Source organism: Leucoraja erinacea, chromosome 8 (genome assembly GCF_028641065.1).
Source record: "Leucoraja erinacea ecotype New England chromosome 8, Leri_hhj_1, whole genome shotgun sequence".
Taxonomy (NCBI): domain Eukaryota; kingdom Metazoa; phylum Chordata; class Chondrichthyes; order Rajiformes; family Rajidae; genus Leucoraja; species Leucoraja erinaceus.
The window spans coordinates 23,188,531-23,207,372 of NC_073384.1; the positions used below are offsets into that span (position 1 = coordinate 23,188,531).

General features: G+C 42.2%; 1 protein-coding gene across 4 annotated transcripts in view; it reads left to right on the plus strand.

The window, feature by feature from the left end:
* LOC129699434 (kinesin-like protein KIF13B) overlaps window positions 1–18,842 on the plus strand; it is a 181,054-nt gene that overhangs the window by 148,685 nt on the left and 13,527 nt on the right. For all 4 annotated transcript variants that reach the window (XM_055639207.1, XM_055639209.1, XM_055639208.1 and 1 more), the window contains exons 29-36: window positions 3,260–3,315; window positions 4,108–4,232; window positions 6,065–6,241; window positions 7,141–7,233; window positions 8,683–8,835; window positions 11,479–11,556; window positions 14,901–14,954; window positions 18,122–18,239. In XM_055639207.1, the coding sequence (XP_055495182.1) occupies window positions 3,260–3,315; window positions 4,108–4,232; window positions 6,065–6,241; window positions 7,141–7,233; window positions 8,683–8,835; window positions 11,479–11,556; window positions 14,901–14,954; window positions 18,122–18,239 (854 nt within the window). The remainder of the gene's footprint in view (window positions 1–3,259; window positions 3,316–4,107; window positions 4,233–6,064; window positions 6,242–7,140; window positions 7,234–8,682; window positions 8,836–11,478; window positions 11,557–14,900; window positions 14,955–18,121; window positions 18,240–18,842) is intronic.

An 18,842-nucleotide genomic window follows, 5' to 3' on the forward strand; every position in this document is an offset into this window, starting at 1 on the left:
CTCCTGGGATACACTTGATCCCAGCTGCCTAGACCTATCCTATGCCTCCTTTTTCCTGATCAGAGCCTTAATTTCTCATGTCATCCAAAGTCTTGCAGCAGGATCTTGATCAGTTGGGCCGAGGATGGTTAATGACGTTTAATACAAATAAGTGTGAGGTGTTGTATTTTGGGTAGTCAAACCAGGGCAAGGCCTTCACAGTGAATGGCAGGGCTCTGTGGAGTGTTGTAGAGGAGTTCCCCGAAAGTGGCGTCACAGGTAGTAGGGTGGTCAAGATGGCTTTCAGCATGTTGGCTGCCATCTGGCAGAGTATCTATATGCGTATAAAACTCTGAGTGTGTGTGTGTGTGTGTGTGTGTGTGTGTGTGTGTGTTCGTCTACACATTTATCACATGGTCAAAAATGACATTATCTGAAAAAATCATGCATTCTTTCTCGAGTTATTAATTAAAATGTTCCACATTTTCAAAATACATAGAAACTCGTCTGCCTATGGCTGATGGCGTGATTACATCACAATGGCTGAACGTTGTGTTCACGCGCTGCGAGTGACGTCGGCCGCTTGCTCGCAGCCTGCTCGCTTTTTGCAGCCCGCTCGCTCGCCTGGCTCCCCCCTCCTCCTCTCCCCCGTTCTCTTCTCCCCCGTTCCCGTTCTCCTCTCCCCCCGTTCTCTCCCTCTTTCCCCCTTTCTCTCCCTCTTCCCCTTTCCCCTCTCCTTCCCCTTCCCCCTCTTCCTCCTCCTCCCTCCTTCCCCTCCCCCCCTCCCCCCCTTCCTCTTCCTCCTCCTCTCCTCCTCTCCTCTCCTCCTCCTCCCCTCTCTCCCCCTCCCCTCTCTCCTCCCTCTCCTCCTCCCCTCTCTCCCCCCCCCCCCCCTCCTCTCTCCTCCACCCTCTCTCTATCTCCCCTCTCACCTTCCCCCTCTCCCTCCCCCCCCCCTCCCCCTCTCTTCCCCCCCTCCCTCCTCTCCCCTCTTTCCTTCTCCCCTCCTCTCTCTCCCCCCTCCCCTCATTCGGCCCTTCGAGCCTGCACCACCATTCAATATGATCATGGCTGATCATCCAACTTAGTATCCCGTACCTGCCTTCTCTCCATACCCTCTGACCCCCTTAGCCACAAGGGCCACATCTAACTCCCTCTTAAATATAGCCAATGAACTGGCCTCAACTACCCTCTGTGGCAGAGAGTTCCAGAGATTCACCACTCTCTGTGTGAAAAAAGTTCTTCTCATCTCGGTTTTAAAGGATTTCCCCCTTATCCTTAAGCTGTGACCCCTTGTCCTGGACTTCCCCAACATCGGGAGCAATCTTCCTGCATCGAGCCTGTCCAACCCCTTAAGAATCTTGTAAGTTTCTATAAGATCCCCTCTCAATCTCCTAAATTCTAGACAGTATAAACCAAGTCTATCCAGTCTTTCTTCATAACACAGTCCTGACATCCCAGGAATCAGTCTGGTGAACCTTCTCTGCACTCCCTCTATGGCAATAATGTCCTTCCTCAGATTTGGAGACCAAAACTGTACGCAATACTCCAGGTGTGGTCTCACCAAGACCCTGTACAACTGCAGTAGAACCTCCCTGCTCCTATACTCAAATCCTTTTGCTATGAAAGCTAACATACCATTCGCTTTCTTCACTGCCTGCTGCACCTGCATGCCTACTTTCAATGACTGGTGTACCATGACACCCAGGTCTCGCTGCATCTCCCCTTTTCCCAGTCGGCCACCATTGAGATAATAGTCTGCTTTCCTGTTTTTGCCACCAAAATGGATAACCTCACATTTATCCACGTTATACTGCATCTGCCAAACATTTGCCCACTCACCCAGCCTATCCAAGTCACCTTGCAGTCTCCTAGCATCCTCCTCACAGCTAACACTGCCCCCCAGCTTAGTGTCATCCGCAAACTTGGAGATATTGCCTTCAATTCCCTCATCCAGATCATTAATATATATTGTAAATAGCTGGGGTCCCAGCACTGAGCCTTGCGGTACCCCACTAGTCACTGCCTGCCATTGTGAAAAGGACCCGTTTACTCCTACTCTTTGCTTCCTGTTTGCCAGCCAGTTCTCTATCCACATCAATACTGAACCCCCAATGCCGTGTGCTTTAAGTTTGTATACTAATCTCTTATGTGGGACCTTGTCGAAAGCCTTCTGGAAGTCCAGATACACCACATCCACTGGTTCTCCCCTATCCACGCTACTAGTTACATCCTCGAAAAACTCTATAAGATTCGTCAGACATGATTTACCTTTCGTAAATCCATGCTGACTTTGTCCAATGATTTCACCACTTTCCAAATGTGCTGCTATCCCATCTTTAATAACTGACTCTAGCAGTTTCCCCACTACCGATGTTAGACTAACTGGTCTGTAATTCCCCGTTTTCTCTCTCCCTCCCTTCTTAAAAAGTGGGGTTACGTTTGCTACCCGCCAATCCTCAGGAACTACTCCAGAATCTAAAGAGTTTTGAAAGATTATTACTAATGCATCCACTATTTCTGGAGCTACTTCCTTAAGTACTCTGGGATGCAGCCTATCTGGCCCTGGGGATTTATCGGCCTTTAATCCATTCAATTTACCCAACACCACTTCCCGGCTAACCTGGATTTCACTCAATTCCTCCAACTCCTTTGACCCGCGGTCCCCTGCTATTTCCGGCAAATTATTTATGTCTTCCTTAGTGAAGACGGAACCAAAGTAGTTATTCAATTGGTCCGCCATATCCTTGTTCCCCATGATCAACTCGCCTGTTTCTGACTGCAAGGGACCTACATTTGTTTAACTAATCTCTTTCTTTTCACATATCTATAAAAACCTTTGCAGTCAGTTTTTATGTTCACCCCCTCTGTCCCCTTCCCCCCTCCCTTTCCCCCACTCTCACCCCACTCCCCTCCTCTTGCCCCCCTTGTATGTGTGGGGGGGTGGTTAGTGTGTGTGTGACAAACCTTGCCCTTATCAATGACGATTTTGAAGCTAAAAAACTGTAGCCTCTGGTCCCAAAAGGCAGGCCCACCAACACTTCAGTGACTTGCCCTTCCCAATTTCCTTTGTGCTCTCCCTTGTAGTGTATCTACACATTGTCTAAGTAAACTTTCCTGAACACATTTCAACCTTTCCTGATAAATTAGTTGATGGTCGAGCAGTCACATTTATTTTCCTCAACTTTGAGGCCAGAGGTTTGATGAAAGAAATCATTAATTTTTCCATTTAGGAATAACTGATATTAATACATTTTATCTTGATGTGCCTTTTCTGCAGGAGCCCAGCAGCTGGAATGGAAACGCATGTTCCTGTTGTTTTTCTTAACTTAAATGGTAAGTCATTGGAACCCCTTCCCATTGCCATTTACATCCGAGCAAATGAATAAAATCGGTTAGCTTTCATCAAATTAACGCAGTCAAGACTCGATTTTAGTTTATGACAAGTACTCAGTATTATTAATGACAAATAGAGACTAGTGGTTGAAATTAATGATGTGACTATTATTTACTTCTACCATGTCTTAACTAAATTCTAGGTTTGGACCACTGTTTATAGCCTATATTAGGCATGGTAATTTGAGCATAGGCTCTGGAGCTTAGATTAGTTCCAAAGCATGTGGAAGTCTTATGTTCTTTCTCCATTTTTTTCCTATGAAGTACTTCTGGAAAAATACGTAATATTTTTTCCCAAGCTCACGCCAGGGGAAAAACTGAGTTCAAGCTTCAGACTTTTTCCTACCCCAGGCATCCCTCGCCAGAATGAATATTTCTTGAACTAATTTTTTTCACCCATGGGCTTGCACTTATTTGTGTTCTTGGTCTCAAATGCCGTTTGCTCAAAATTGGCTTTTTTCTTTCTTCTCCGAGCTTCAAGAGAGAGAGAGAGAAGGAATTGTAGTAGCGGGACACATCCCAATCTCCATTCTTTTCATTCAAGATCTTCACTTTCACTGAGTCCATCAATCTGTAGGCATCTAGACCAGATTCTCAATATGTGGATACCAGACAGAAATGGCACTAATTGAGGAATTATATAGAGATCAATGGTAAAAAAAAGCCCTTGTCTTTCTGATTGCATAACTGATTGTGCTGTTTCTCCCAACTCTTTTTTTTATCCTTCTTTAGCAAATGATTTCAGTTCCCAGGAAGATCTTGATGGACCAGAGCCTGGTGGACTGGATGCCAGCCTTACCGACGAAGATATTGATGACATTTTAGATCTTCAAATTGCAAAACATCATGAAACAGAGGTGATGTAACCTTGTGATTTGATCTCAAATCTGAAAATGTGGAAGAGAATCAGGCTGCAAGCAGTAAGCGACAGGAAAGTTGATGGGAAAAGTGATCATGCATCATGAATTTGACAAGCAGATACCTGAATTAGAAAAATAACAATTTTCTTATTGCTGTGGTATCGAGTGGCTGACAAGACCTGAGTGCTTGAGTAGGGGCATCGGGAAGAGGGGACTGTAAAATATGCTGCTCCTAAGCCATTTAGGGCTTTATAGACAAGAAGGAGGACCTTTGTAGTCTATCCTGGGTCTCACAGGGAGCCAATGAAGGGAAGATAATACTGGGGTGATATGTTCCCTTTTCTTGGTATTTATTAAAAGCCGGGCTGCGGCATTTTGAATGAGCTGTAACATGTTGGTGAATTTTGAATGTAGACCGGTAAATAAGGCATTACAGTATTCAAGTCTGCTTGATATGAAAACATGTATGAGTTTTTTAGAGTCATGTTGAGTTAAGAAAGGCCGTTCTTTAGCAATATTTCTGAGGTGATAGAATGCACACTTTGTTACCTTATTTATGTGAGATTTAAAATTAAGGTCGTTGTCAATTTTTATCCCCAGGCTTGTGACTTCTTGTTTGACATGGGCAGTCAAATTTCCTAGTGTACTGAGTAACATCTCACTCTTGGGTTTTGATCCAAGTTATAAAATTTCTGTCTTGTCATCGTTGAGTTTAAGAAAGTTTTTAATGGAAAATAAACAGGTGGTCAAAGAACTTAAGGCATTTGCATCAGTGGGTTCGACAGAGGTATAACTGAGTGCCATCTGCATAACTTAGAACATTTACATTATGATGTCTGATAACTCCTACTAGCGGCAGTATATACAAGGAAAAGAGGAACGGGCCAAGGCAGCTACCTTGTGCTACACCAAAGGGTATATCATGCAGCTGTGACACATAGACCCCAAGGCTTACAAAGTACTTCCTTCCACTTATATACGATAGGAACCAACTTAGCACCTGATCTGACAGGCCGACCCAGTTTTCCAGGCGATCTATAAGAATACTGTGATCTATGATGTCAAAAGCTGCTGTGAAGTCTAAGAGGATCAGCACCGAGACTTTGTCCTCGCCAGTGCTAACTCTAAGGTCACTGACTATTTTTATCAGGACAGTCTCAGTGCTGAAATTTGCTCTGAAACCAGACTGAAATTTCTCTAAAATGTCATGTTAGAGGTCTAAAATGACCTCCAGTGAGAGAATTTTATAGCAGTTGTAGGTTGTTTTTCATTACTATTTGATTTATCAAAAGTAAATCATCCCCATCATAAAAATAATTGCAAGACTAAACAAATCAAGGGATTACATTTCTATGTGAAATTGAAAGAAACAACAGAATAGAATTAAATGGAATTGGGGTACAGTTTCACTTTTTCATTCCTAATGTATGACCAAATGTCCACCAAATTTGTGACCAAAGTTTCCTTAGCAGTTTGCTTTTGCTCAAGATTGAAGCATCTGCAATATCTTGTCTCTCCTTTAAAATCATTCCCTGGTTAATGCACAATAATGCTTACGGATTCATATTTATATCTTTTATGGAGTAGTTTGTTGTAACTTGTATAAGAAATTGATAGGTGGTAAATATAAACAGATAGTGAGAGGCCAACCTTTGTTAGAACACTGACCTGAAACATGATATTTGTTTCTCTTTCCACTGATGCTGCCTGCCTGCTAAATGTTTCAAGGATCTTCCTTTTTTATTTCAGATTTCCAGCATCTGTGTTTCTTGATTCCAGTTGCATGTAGTAAATACTTTTTTTAATTTTTTTTTTATTGTTTCCAAAAGGTAAAAGCTGAGGCTTCATGGGATTCCAATGTCCATAACTGTGTATCACTGAGCAAAGGGACGCCAGTCGATGAGCGGGTGTTCCTCATCGTGAAGACTGTGGTGAAGCTAAGTCATCCCGCTGACATGCATCTGGTGCTACGTAAACGCATCTGCGTAAATGTCTACAGCCGTCAGGTACATTCAAATCTGCTGGTAACAACAAAATTCGGCTTAGTTTTACTTGCTAGATTTTAGTAGAAAATGGTGAACAAGCTAAACTTAATTAAATATTTAAGACTGACCTCCCTGGTGGCTCAGTTCATTATGGCATTTCCCAGTGTGGATTGTTTTGGATTAAGGGATGGATAAAGTCAGTCGTATATGTGCTTCTGATTGATGTTTAGTGACCCTATTAGAAAGTATGCTGACCAACATTGATTTAAGGACATTGGGGTTTTGATGCACGGTTCAGGTGGGCGAAATACCGTAACAACAATCAGCCATACACAGACAGAGAAGGATGAGGTGCTGCTATGTGTGAATGTAACAGAAGAGCGTTGGCATTGGGATTTTTGCGAGCAATAGAGAAACGAAAAGTGTTTAAGAAAAGAAAATTGTATTGGATTCTAAATTCAATAAATCATGATTTAGCTATGAAAGTCTTGGTTAGAAAAGCATCCGTTTCTCCAGTATTTTTGTCTACCTTCGATTTTCCAGCATCTGCAGTTCCTTCTTAAACAGGGTACTTAATGAAGTTGTTTGCTGGAAGCTTATGTGACTGTATATGTTTAAGCATCACAATTTTCACGTGCAAACTTGCGGGTCCCTATATCTGAGCCGTGAGAGTTGGAACCAACACTAACAATGGGGTTGACTTAGTTGGAGGTGTGTGCGCTCCATATCAGATAAATGGCAACTCCAACTCAGTAAAATATTACTAACTTAATTTGATGTTTCGGGTGCAATGATGGGTTCCACCATTAACCCAGAGTGCTAGAAGTGTTTTGTTGGGTTTGTTTGCCTCTTGTCCTTGACCTGATGGCCTATTTTAGAATGTGATGACATGTCACTTATATTAAGAAATGTAATTTCAGGGTTTTGCACAAAATCTCTTGAGAAGAATGTCCCACAAGAGTACACTGAACACATGTGGGGTGACCTTTGAGATTGTCTCCAATATTCCAGAGGTATTTAAACATTAAGTGTGTTTCTGAGATGTTTTCTGAACTTTGTAAAAAAAACTATCTGTGTATTTCATTAAATGTTATTTGTGTCTATGCATGTGGTAAACAGTGAACGGGGTTCTTGGGGAAGGTTGATTTAACACAAGTGTTTATTGTCTGCATGTCTACTAAATAGACCATAGAAGCCTGAGAGGAATATAATAATCATTTCCTCAGGCAGTGTGGAAGTCAAGCTGAGATATTCATGGGGGATTTCAATAAGAATAAATGGGGAGAAACTCTTTTGCTGAAATGAAGGCCAATGACTAGAATACACAGGAAATTATCACAAGAACTAGGGAAGAGATGAGGGCATTTTATTTTTGGCAACCGGCCCAGATCCAGAATATACAGTAAAAGAATGGTGGAAGCAGCTTTAATGCTATCTTTCAAAAACATGGATATTTATAAAGTGGAAAAATTTGTTTGCCTCGTGAGTGGAAAGTATTAGAAAGTGGGACAAATTGCAAAGGACGTTGAGACTGGGTGCAAGATAGTCGAATAAATTATTTTCTACACTCCCGTTTAATTACGGGAGTGACAGTAATAGCTATTAAATATAAGATAAGCAATCAAAAATGTTTTCCATCTTGATGCTTAATATTCTCGTAATAATCTCAACATCTCTTAAATTACCCCATTTTTGTGGGTCTAAGGAAAATATTACCAGTCACTCCAAGCAGCTGAAGTCCCATGATTGGTAGCACTTCAAATAAATATTATTTTCAAAGCCTTTTTCTTTTTTCAATTTTCCACACAGTATTCCAGCTGGGGGTATTGTCAGAGCTAGGAAGTATTACATAAAGATTCACTCTAACCCTTCTCTTTCCTTTACAAGATGAACTCCTTATAGTTCCAATCTGCCTTTTCATTAGATCCTTTGAGACTAGGGATCAGCAAGATTGATTGCTTATCTTGAGCCTGAATGATGGGTATTGAAGGTGTAGCCTAGTCAGACCACTCTGCCATTTCAACTCGATAGTCTTGAATCTTTTGCTGTAGGTCTAATGGTTAAATGTGCATTCTCAAAGCTTTTGTGGTTTACTTTCAGACAGCATTTGGGTGCTTGAGACTTTACTTTAGACATACAGCGCGGAAACAGGCCCTTCGGCACACAGAGTCCCCGCCGACCAGTAATTTCCCCATACACTAACACTACCCTACGCACAAGGGACAATTTACAATTTTCACCAAGACCTATTAACCTACAATCTTTAGAGTGTGTGTGGAAATTGGAACACCTGGGGAAAACCCACACGGTCACAGGGACAATGTACAAACTCCGTATAGACCTCACCTGTAGTCAGGATTGAACCCAAGTCTCAGGCGCTACAAGGTAGCAACTCTACCCTTACTCCACAATACTGCCCAATATGGTAATATGCACAATCGAGCCTTTCCTTTCTTTCATAGAATGCTCAGGCATCTGAAGACCGTGAAACCCTGGCCCGAATGGCAGCGGAACTGGAAAATACGGAGTCAGCTGAGAAGGAAGCATACATCGAGAAATACCTCCGCAGTGTGCTGGCAGTGGAGAACATCCTTACACTGGACCGACTACGTCAGGTGAATGTTATGAAATAAGGTTGAAAATCAATAAGCTGATGCTTACCCTCTCTTGTGGTACTACTTGTGGAAATCCTTGAGTACTTTTGCTTTTCATTGATGTGTGCAGATAGGAAGGTTACATTTCTAGGAAGGGGCATTGGAATCCAATCCCGATTTCGTAGTAAAATAATTGGTGCGATATATCTATTTGCTATTTTGTCTATTGCTCGAAAGTAGTCCTGTAAAAGCAGACATCAATCTTTCATTAGGCAAAGTTATTTTGTCCATTTTTTAACATTTATTTTGTTTTTTAATTGATATGCATTTCTACAAACCTGAAAAATAAGGATTGTGTAAGAAAATGCAATACTGCTGTTTAAACACCAGTCATAACAAATGCAATTGCTCAGTGTTTTTTTGCAGTTCTAAATATGTATACTGGACCACTGTATACCCAAATGTAGCAGAGAAATGCTCGTCCACCATGGTCCAAACAGTTCTAACAAGGAGTGCCGTTCTTGCTTCACTCATTCTGTTTTACACACATCAATGAACTCCAATTACTAAGGATGGAAATATTTTAGTTCTTCTGTGAAATCAACATTTATCAATGCAATTGGTTGTAAGTCTGGTTATGTAGAACCTAGATTAGTGGTGATTGTCCTCCCATATAATTGAAGCTGATTAATAATGTTAGGTTTCTTTGCCTCTCACACCTTCAGTGGTAACACCCATTTCAGCTGAATTTATTTATTTTTGAAATGAATTATTTTTCCATTTCAAGAGTTGGATTAATTCTGTTCTGATTCAAACAGCCAAAGGTTTTGGAAAGGTGATCAAACAAAATTTATGACCAGTGGAGTGCTGATCTTTCCAGCCAACTAATTGTGCTCAGCTTTGAGATCATGAAATCTCAGGCAATGTCAGTTTAACTGATTCTTGGCTGCAATCCGTCAGTGACAGACCTGAATGTTGTTCTGCCGTCAAAGGTCTGGAACCCCTTTGTTTTGATATCCACATTGCCACCCAGAGTGAGACATGACTGGCAGGAAACAGCCAGCTGAACAGATATTGCAGTGGGTACACTTAGAGGGGCAAACTGGAAAAAGATTGCCTTCTTAAGAAGGGTCTCCCACCCATTCCTACTCTCCAGTGATACTGCCTGTCCCGCTGAGTTACTCCAGCTTTTTGTGTCTATCTTTGGACCTCTTCGTGAAGGAGGTTTTGGTTTCAGGAATGAGACAATGTCTAGTGTCTCAATGCCTCTGTCTGCTTAACAACACTTCACGAAGGAGAGTGGAGCACAAGCATGCTGGGGATAGTATTGAAAATATTGAATCTTCCCACTAGAAGCACAAGAAACCCAGCATATGTGGCAGAAATGTTCACTGCGATAGCCACCTCATCACTCACCTGCTCTATCTGTGCTAGAACTTCCCAGATAGTCTCATCGGTCACTACAAACATCAAAACAGTTGAAGCAATTAATCCTCAATCCTGAGGGATTATTTAAGGAAAGATCAAGAAGGTAGTAATGTTTGACTTTAGACCCAGACAAGGTAGAAGCAACATATGTAAGAAGGAATTGAAGATGCTGGTTTAAACTGAAGAAGACACAAAAAGCTGTAGTAACGAAGTGGGGGACAGGCAGCATCTCTGGAGAGAAGGAATGGGTGACGTTTCGGGGGTCTGAAGAAGGGTCTTGACCCGAAACGTCACCCATTCCTTCTCTCCACAGATACTGCCTGGAATGTATAATCATTATTTTCTGCCAATTATTTTTGTGTATTTTAAATTTTCGGAACTTTTAGCTTCCACTTGTTAACACTGTTTCAGCAGAATATTATTATTTTGAAGGGAATTGCTCATCTGTCCAACTACTGGTGTATCAAATTGTTTAGCCAGATGATATCCTTGATGGCCCAAACATATCTGAAGACTTTGAGAAGGCCAGTGGAGTGCAGTTGGAGGAATTAACTAATGGAATGAAAAAGTGGTTGGAGTGTAGAGTGATGTTTATTGAATTATTTATAAATCTGTGCAAGGGCTCTGGTTCCCTGCCCACCAATACATTACGTTCAATGAAGGATAATAAAGGGGGCATATGAAGGGCACATGAATGAGCTTAGGTTTTCTTCACGATTCCGATAAACAATGGCATAAGTACTCAGAAACAAGATGCGTAGATGAAAATAGACACAAAAAGCTGGAGTAAATCAGCCGGACAGGCAGCATCTCTGGAGAGAAGGAATGGGTGACGTTTCGGGTCGAGATCCATCTTCAGACTGAGATGCAGATTAGCTCAATCTAATTGACTAATGGAACAAGCACGATGGACTGTGTGTTCTCATATGCTGGTTGCGAGTCTAGCAAGGTGTAAATAAATAAGAGAATTTGGCTCAATGTGATGCTCACTTTGACCCTCTTGATACAAACAAATAAAGACACACATGAAGTCCATTAGCATTGTGTAATGGGTCTCCAGAAGGACAATGACAGCAAGAGAGGAGGAGGGAAATTGGCAAAAGTAGTTCTGATATTGAAAAGCCAGCTGCTTGCTTCTGTGATTTTGCAATGTGGAACTGCAGATTTATCTGTGTTGTCTGGTCTTGTCCTTGTCCTCATTCTGTGCTGTTATTATTTTTGCTGTTTTGTGAACAGGAGGTTGCAGTAAAAGAACAATTAAACACAAAGCGTAAATTGACCAGAAGGTGCAACAGTTCTCCAAATGTCAACCGGGTATGATCTTGTTACTTTTCCTCTCTGCCCATGTGAAGGTGTTTTTCACCGTGTTGCTGTGAGGGTATTATCCTTCTATGTGCCTATGGAGACTACACGATTAACACAACTAATCTACTAAGCAAAGATCTTTGTGAAGGATAGTTATCCAGTATACCTGTCGCAGATTCTTTTAACAAGACTTTTAAAGTTTAGGCGATGTATCTGTTCAAAGGTTCAAAGGTTCTTTATTAGTCACATACACCAATTGGTGTAGTGAAATGTGTATTGCCATTGCAGCACATAAAAAAGAAAACTATATAACAAAATAAAGAAATTTAACATAAAAAACATCCCCCACAATGGTTCCCATTATGAGGGAAGGCACAAAGTCCAGTCCTCATCCCCATGTCCACCCCATAGTCGAGCCTATTGAGGCCTCCACAGTCGCCTTTACGGAGGCCCGATGTTCCAGGCCCTTCTCACTGGGTGATGGTGCTCCGGCGTCGGGAGAATCCTCACAGCGGCATGGGACACCTGGAACGGCCGCTTCCTTACCGGAGGCCGCGGCTTCCGAAGCCAACAGGCCGAGCGGGATGGAGCTCCACCATTGGCGATCTCGGCAAGAGATCCCAGGCTCCTGATGTTAAAGTCAGCGCCGCTGCCCGCGTGCGCGTGTGTGTGTGTGTTGCATGTGCTGCACTCATGACACTAGCCGTTCCACTTCCCGGTTTTTCAGTGAGTGCCGTGAGCTTGACACTCACCAGCAGTCCGCTGAAAAATCGTCTAAGTGGGTCAGGCCCTTAACTGATATATAGTAATAACATTCATAACTGTCTACAAATCATGGTTGTCCATTGATTACAGTTATGAAGCATATTTAATATGGCAGCAAATAGTCCATGAATCATGTAAATTAACAACATTTGGCCCGTATTTACTGTCCAATAGCATGGAGCCCATGTTTGACACTGTGCTTAATTTATATATTATATTATTGCATTATGTATAATACCATGCAGGTACAGCAGGCAATGAAGAAAGCTAATGGCATGTTGGCCTGCATTGCGAGAGGATTTGAGTTTAGGAGCAAGGAGGTCCTACTGCAGTTGTACAGGGCCCTGGTGAGACCACACCTGGAGTATTGTGTGCAATTTTGGTCTCCTAATTTGAGGAAGGACATTATTGCTATTGAGGGAGTGCAGCGTAGGTTCACCAGGTTAATTGGCGGGATTGACATATGAAAGAATGGGTCGACTGGGCTTCTATTCGCTGGTATTTAGGTTGAGAGGGGATCTTATAGAAACATATAAAATTCTTAGAGGATTGAACAGGGTAGATGCAGGAAAAATGTTCCCGATGTTGGGAAAGTTCAGAACCAGGGGTCACAGTTTAAGAATAAGGGGTAGGGCATTTAGGACTGAGATGAGAAAAATCTTTTTCAGGCAGAGAGTTGTGAATCTCTGGAATTCTCTGCCACAGAAGGCAATGGAGGCCAATTCACTAGATGTTTTCAAGAGAGAGTTAGATTTAGCACATAGGGCTAAGGGAATCAGGGGATATGGGAAAAAGCCGGAATGGGGTACTGATTTTGGATGATCTTCTTCTTCTTCTTGCGTATGACGTTCACAGCCTAAAGTTGCAGGACAACTTGTTCTATTTGATCTTATTTGATTGTGCACGTCGGGTTGATTGCATTTGTCGAAACAGGGCTGATCACGTGAAGGTTGCAATCTTCCACCCCATTTTGGATGATCAGAGATGAACATATTGAATGGAAAGGGCTGAATGGCCTACTCCTCAAAGGGCCGAATGGCCTACTCCTGCATCTATTTTCTATGTTTCTATGAAAATATTTTTCTTATTGCTGTCCCAGCACTTCGACAGCAAGGCCCCGATGAACTCAATGCTGGCATGAACACAAAACTGCTTAATATAAACTTCGACAGACAATTAAGCTGTAACTGTCGAGCCTGTCACAAAGCAATAAATGTCTCTGATATTAATGTTTATTAATTTTTGATAGTTTAAAAAAATTAAATAGAAAACAATTTATCAAATAAATTTAGCGTTAAATTAAACAATCCAAAAAATCTAAATTTGTAGTAATTTTTTGTGTATAATTAAAATTGCAATTAATTATCCATTACAGCTATTATTTAAATTCTCCAATAGTCTAACCACAAACGTGAAGTACAGTAAGAACTTGCCGCGAAGGCCAATGTACCGTGTGTCATATGCATGATGCATTGCTCAAATTTGCTAAGGTTTCTTTGATAATATCTTCCAAACCCATAATTTCTGCCAATATGCGCAAGGACAGAAGACTGTTTGAAGCAGCATCACCTGCAAGTTCCACTTTCAGTCAAAAATTATCATGACAGCAATTCATCGCCAATCCGTTCATCTTAGTGCGTAATGACATATGGAAGTACTTTCAACAAATGGATGAATTGATTCAAGAAAGCCACCTCCTAGACTGTATACAATAAATATTGGCTTTGCCAGCAATGTCCATATCCCATGAATGAATTGAAGAAGAAAATAGAAGATTTTTGCTTTATTTTTTGTTTTGATACTCAACATGAAATATCTGTTATCATGTGCAGGAAAAGGAGATTAGTTTAACTTGGCGTCATGTTTGGCACGAATATTGTGGGTCAAAGTGCCTATTCCTGTGCTTTTCTGTTCTATTCCTGTGTTACATGTTCTATGTTCTATTGCGTCATGTTAGGAGACAATTGGTTGTGTACACTTCCTCCCTTCTACTTTTCTCACAATTCGTTGAATATGTTGGAAAATCAAATTATAATACAATTTTAGACTTTAATTGTTCTCACTTTCACTTTCACAGTTTAGATTTGCAAATTCATGAAGTTATACAATATGGAAACAAACACTTCGGACCAAGGTGCCTATCTACACCAATCCAATTTGCTGCCATTTGACCCAAATCCCTCTAACCTTCTCATATCTGTGAACCTGTTCAAAATGTCTTTTAAACACTGAAATTGTTGCTGCCTAGCAGCTCAGTCCATATACCTACCATTCTCTGTGTGAGACATCTGTCCCTCAGTTCCCTTTTAAATATTTCTCAACTCATCTTAAACATGTTCCCTCTACTACTAGACTTCCTATTCTGGAAGAAAACCATGGCTCTCTGACTTATCTATGCACCACATGATTTTATTTACTTCTACAAACTCTCCAAAGTCTCTTTCACTCCAAGAAAATCAGTCCCAGCCTCCCTAGATGTAGCAGAACAAAGTTGTCCTTCATTTGGACATGTAGAACTATTGTAATGTTGAATAGTTGACTTAATATTCTTGTAACATGTGCCTCTCTTTAACTTTATTGCTTTAAAGTTGTCTGGAAGCCGTCATGACCTAAATACAAGATCCAGCCTTGAACGCAATAAGGTAATCGCTTTGTGTAGGAAGGAACTGCAGATGCTGATTTAAACCGAAGATTGACACAAAATGCTAGAGTAACTCAGCGGGACAGGCAGTGTCTCTGGAGAGAAGGGATGGGTGACATTTCGGGTTGAGACCCTTCTTCAGTCTGAAGAAGGATCTCGAGTCCAACACATCACCCATTCCTTCTATCCAAAGGTAATCACTTTTCTGCTCTACATCAACTCAGAGAATATATATTAATCTGCACCAGTCAATAACATCCCGTGACTAACAAAATCAAGTTTAGATGATTAACTCCAGTATAGGAGTAAAAATCTCATTAATTGAATCCGGTGTAAATAGATCAGGAGGATGCCATTCAGCCCCTTGATCTTGCTCCATTATTCAACAAGATTATGGCAAATCCAACTTGGTTTGACCACTATTTTACTCTTTTCCCGCAACCCTTGATTCGTTTACTGATTAATAACCATATATATATAACAACCATATAACAATTACAGCACGGAAACAGGCCATCTCGGCCCTACAAGTCCGTGCCGAACAACTTTTTTCCCTTAGTCCCACCTGCCTGCACTCATACCATAACCCTCCATTCCCTTCTCATCCATATGCCTATCCAATTTATTTTTAAATGATACCAACGAACCTGCCTCCACCACTTCCACTGGAAGCTCATTCCACACCGCTACCACTCTCTGAGTAAAGAAGTTCCCCCTCATGTTACCCCTAAACTTCTGTCCCTTAATTCTGAAGTCATGTCCTCTTGTTTGAATCTTCCCTATTCTCAAAGGGAAAAGTTGATACACATCAACTCTGTCTATCCCTCTCATCATTTTAAAGACCTCTATCAAGTCCCCCCTTAACCTTCTGCGCTCCAGAGAATAAAGACCTAATTATTCAACCTTTCTCTGTAACTTAGTTGTTGAAACCCAGGCAACATTCTAGTAAATCTCCTCTGTACTCTCTCTATTTTGTTGACATCCTTCCTTTAATTGGGCGACCATAATTGTACACCATACTCCAGATTTGGTCTCACCAATGCCTTGTACAATTTTAACATTACATCCCAGCTTCTATACTCATTAAAAATCTATCTCAGCTTCAAGGATTCAGCTTTCATAGATCATGGGCAAGGAATTGCAAACGCTCCTATCCTTTTGATGGAAGAAATGTTCCCTCATCCCTGTTGTCGTTAGGTTCTCTCTTTTTCAGATTATGCTTTCTGGTCGGTCTCAGACTGCCCCATTGGAAGGGGGGAATCCCAGCATTCCAAGAAGTAAATCAGGAATCCAAAAAGAGGGCAGGAGATTGCTCTCGCAGAAAAGATTAAGGAGAATTCAGAGATTTTATGTATTTAAGGAAAAAGAGTAACTAGAGAGAGAAAAGGGCATCTCAGAAACCAAAGTGGTCATATGTGTGGAGCCATAGGAGTTGGACATGGTCTTCAATTAGTATTTCTCCTCTGGTTTTACCAAGGTGAAAGACTTGAACACTGTAGAATTTGGCAAAGTTAATGGAGCTTGTTTAAGGACAATTCCTATCACAGTTGAGGAAGCGCTGGATGCCCCAAGGCATATGAAGGTAGATACATCTCCCAGGCCTGATCAGATATGTCAAAGGTCACTGTGGGAAGCTGGAGAAGAAATTGTAAGTGCCCTGGCTGAGATGGATAAATCCACATTAGACACTGGCGAGGTGTTGGAAGATTGGAGGATTGCTAATGAGTGCCTTTATTTAAGAAGGGCTGCAAAGAAAAACCTGGGAACTACAGATCAGTAAGCCTATCAACTGTGGTAGGAAAGTTTCTGGAGAAGATTTGGAGGGATAAGATATACATCTATTTGGAAAGACAGGTTGATTATGGATAGTCAGCATGGTTATGTGCATGGGAGGTCGTGTCTCACGAATTTGATTGTGTCTGGAGGTAACCAAGAAGATTGAGAGTAGGGCCATGGATGTAGTTTAAATTCACTTCAGCAAGGCCTTTGATAAAATTCCACACGGTAGCTGCTCTGGAAGGTTAGATCACGGGATTCATGGAGAGCTAGATAACTAGATACAGAATTGGCTTCATGTTAGGAAGCAGAGAGTGGTGAGTTAAATGACCTTCGGATTGGAGACCAGTGACTATTGCTGTTTTCAGTGATCAGTGCTCAGTTCATTGCTATTTGTCATCTATATCAACGATTTGGATGAGAATGTACAAGGCATTGTTTGTCAGTTTACAGATAACGCTAAAATAGCTGCATTATAGACTGTGAAGATGGTTATCAAGAATTACAGTGCGATTTTGATCAGCTGGATAAGTGGGTTGAACAATGGCTAAAGGTTAATTCAGATAAGTATGTGATGTTGTATTTTGTGAAGTCAAAGTACGACAAGACCATTACAGTGAATGATATGGACTGGGAAGTGTGATATGGACCGGGAAGCGTGGAGCAGAGGGATCTAGGAGTATGTGTACAAAGTTCCAAGAAAGTGGCATTGCAGGTAGATAGTGGGTGAAGAAGGCTATTGCCACGTTGCCCTTCATCAGTCAGGGTATTGAGTGTAGAAGTTGGGACATTATGTTACAGTTGTGGAAGATATTGGTGAGGCCGCACGTAGATATACCAGGAATCTGAAGGACAACTTTTTCACACAGGATTGTGTGTATAAGGAAAGTGCTGCCAGAGAACATAGTTGAGGCACATATAATACCAACATTTAAAAGTCATTTGGAAAATGGGACCAGCGAAGCTAGAATATCTTGGCCAACGTGGACTAGTTGGACCATATCTCTCCCTCTCCCTCTGTTTGTCTCCCTCTGTTTGTCTCTCTCTGTCTCGCTCTGTCTCGCTGTCTCTTTCTCACGCTGTCTCCCTCTCTCCCTCCCTCTCTCCCTCCCTCCCTCTCTCTCACACACAAATTTTCTCTCACTCTTCACCTCCCACTCTTGCCCTCTCACTTTTCGGGATTGAATTACTTCAGTTTCTACATAATTAACTCAGTGCAGAACTTCCCACATACCAAGATAATTGTGCTATAAGAAATCAGTGGGAAGGAAAATAAGGGTTATTTCTTTAAACGTACGTTTATAATTTTCCATGTGCTTTTGCCTTTTTAAGGCAGGAAGCCAAAGCTGGAGGTAAAATGCTTAATGAGTCTTTCTGTATTTTACTGGGTAGAGTCGATGGGAGAGCCACCAAGACATATCCATGGGTGCACCTCAGTCAAACAAGGGAACACCTCCGCACCGTTCGCCAGTGTCCCGCCGTTCAATGCCGCCCCAGTCACAAGATGCAGGTGAGACATCTGGTGGCGCTGTTACTGGCTGCCTCCGCCCACGGTCTGGTTGTCTGTCTGTTTATTTGTTATGTTTAAAGTATGTTTTTTTAGTTTTTTTGTCAGTATTTTATGTGGGGGAAAGAGGGTATGGTAAGGGGGAACCGTCCTTCAGTCACTTCTTGACCAGGATTTGACTATTATCTGAGTTGCACCCTCGCCCCCCTCCACGCGGCGTACTAACTAGATTGGCGCGGCCTTTCCTGCCGGGACTGGACCAGAGCTTCAGCAGCGGCGGCGAGGCGCTGGAAACATCGTGGAGCGGGCGAGGCTTTACCTGGGATCGCCGCTTGGAGCTCCGGAGTGCTGAGCCGCTGCTCCAACATCGCGGAGCTGTGGGTGCGGAGCTCCCAAAGCGGGCGGCGCTGACTTTAACATCGCGGAGTCCTGGGACCCTTTGCCGGGGGTTACCAGCGCGAATCACCGCCCAGCGCGGCCTGTGGACATCGCGAGCCGCGGGCTCCGGTGGAAGGTGGCTGATTCAGAGGTCCAGGCCGCTGAGGATGTTCTACCTTTTGACGTCGGGGTTCCATCGTTCCCGGCGAGAGGGCCTGTACATCGGGC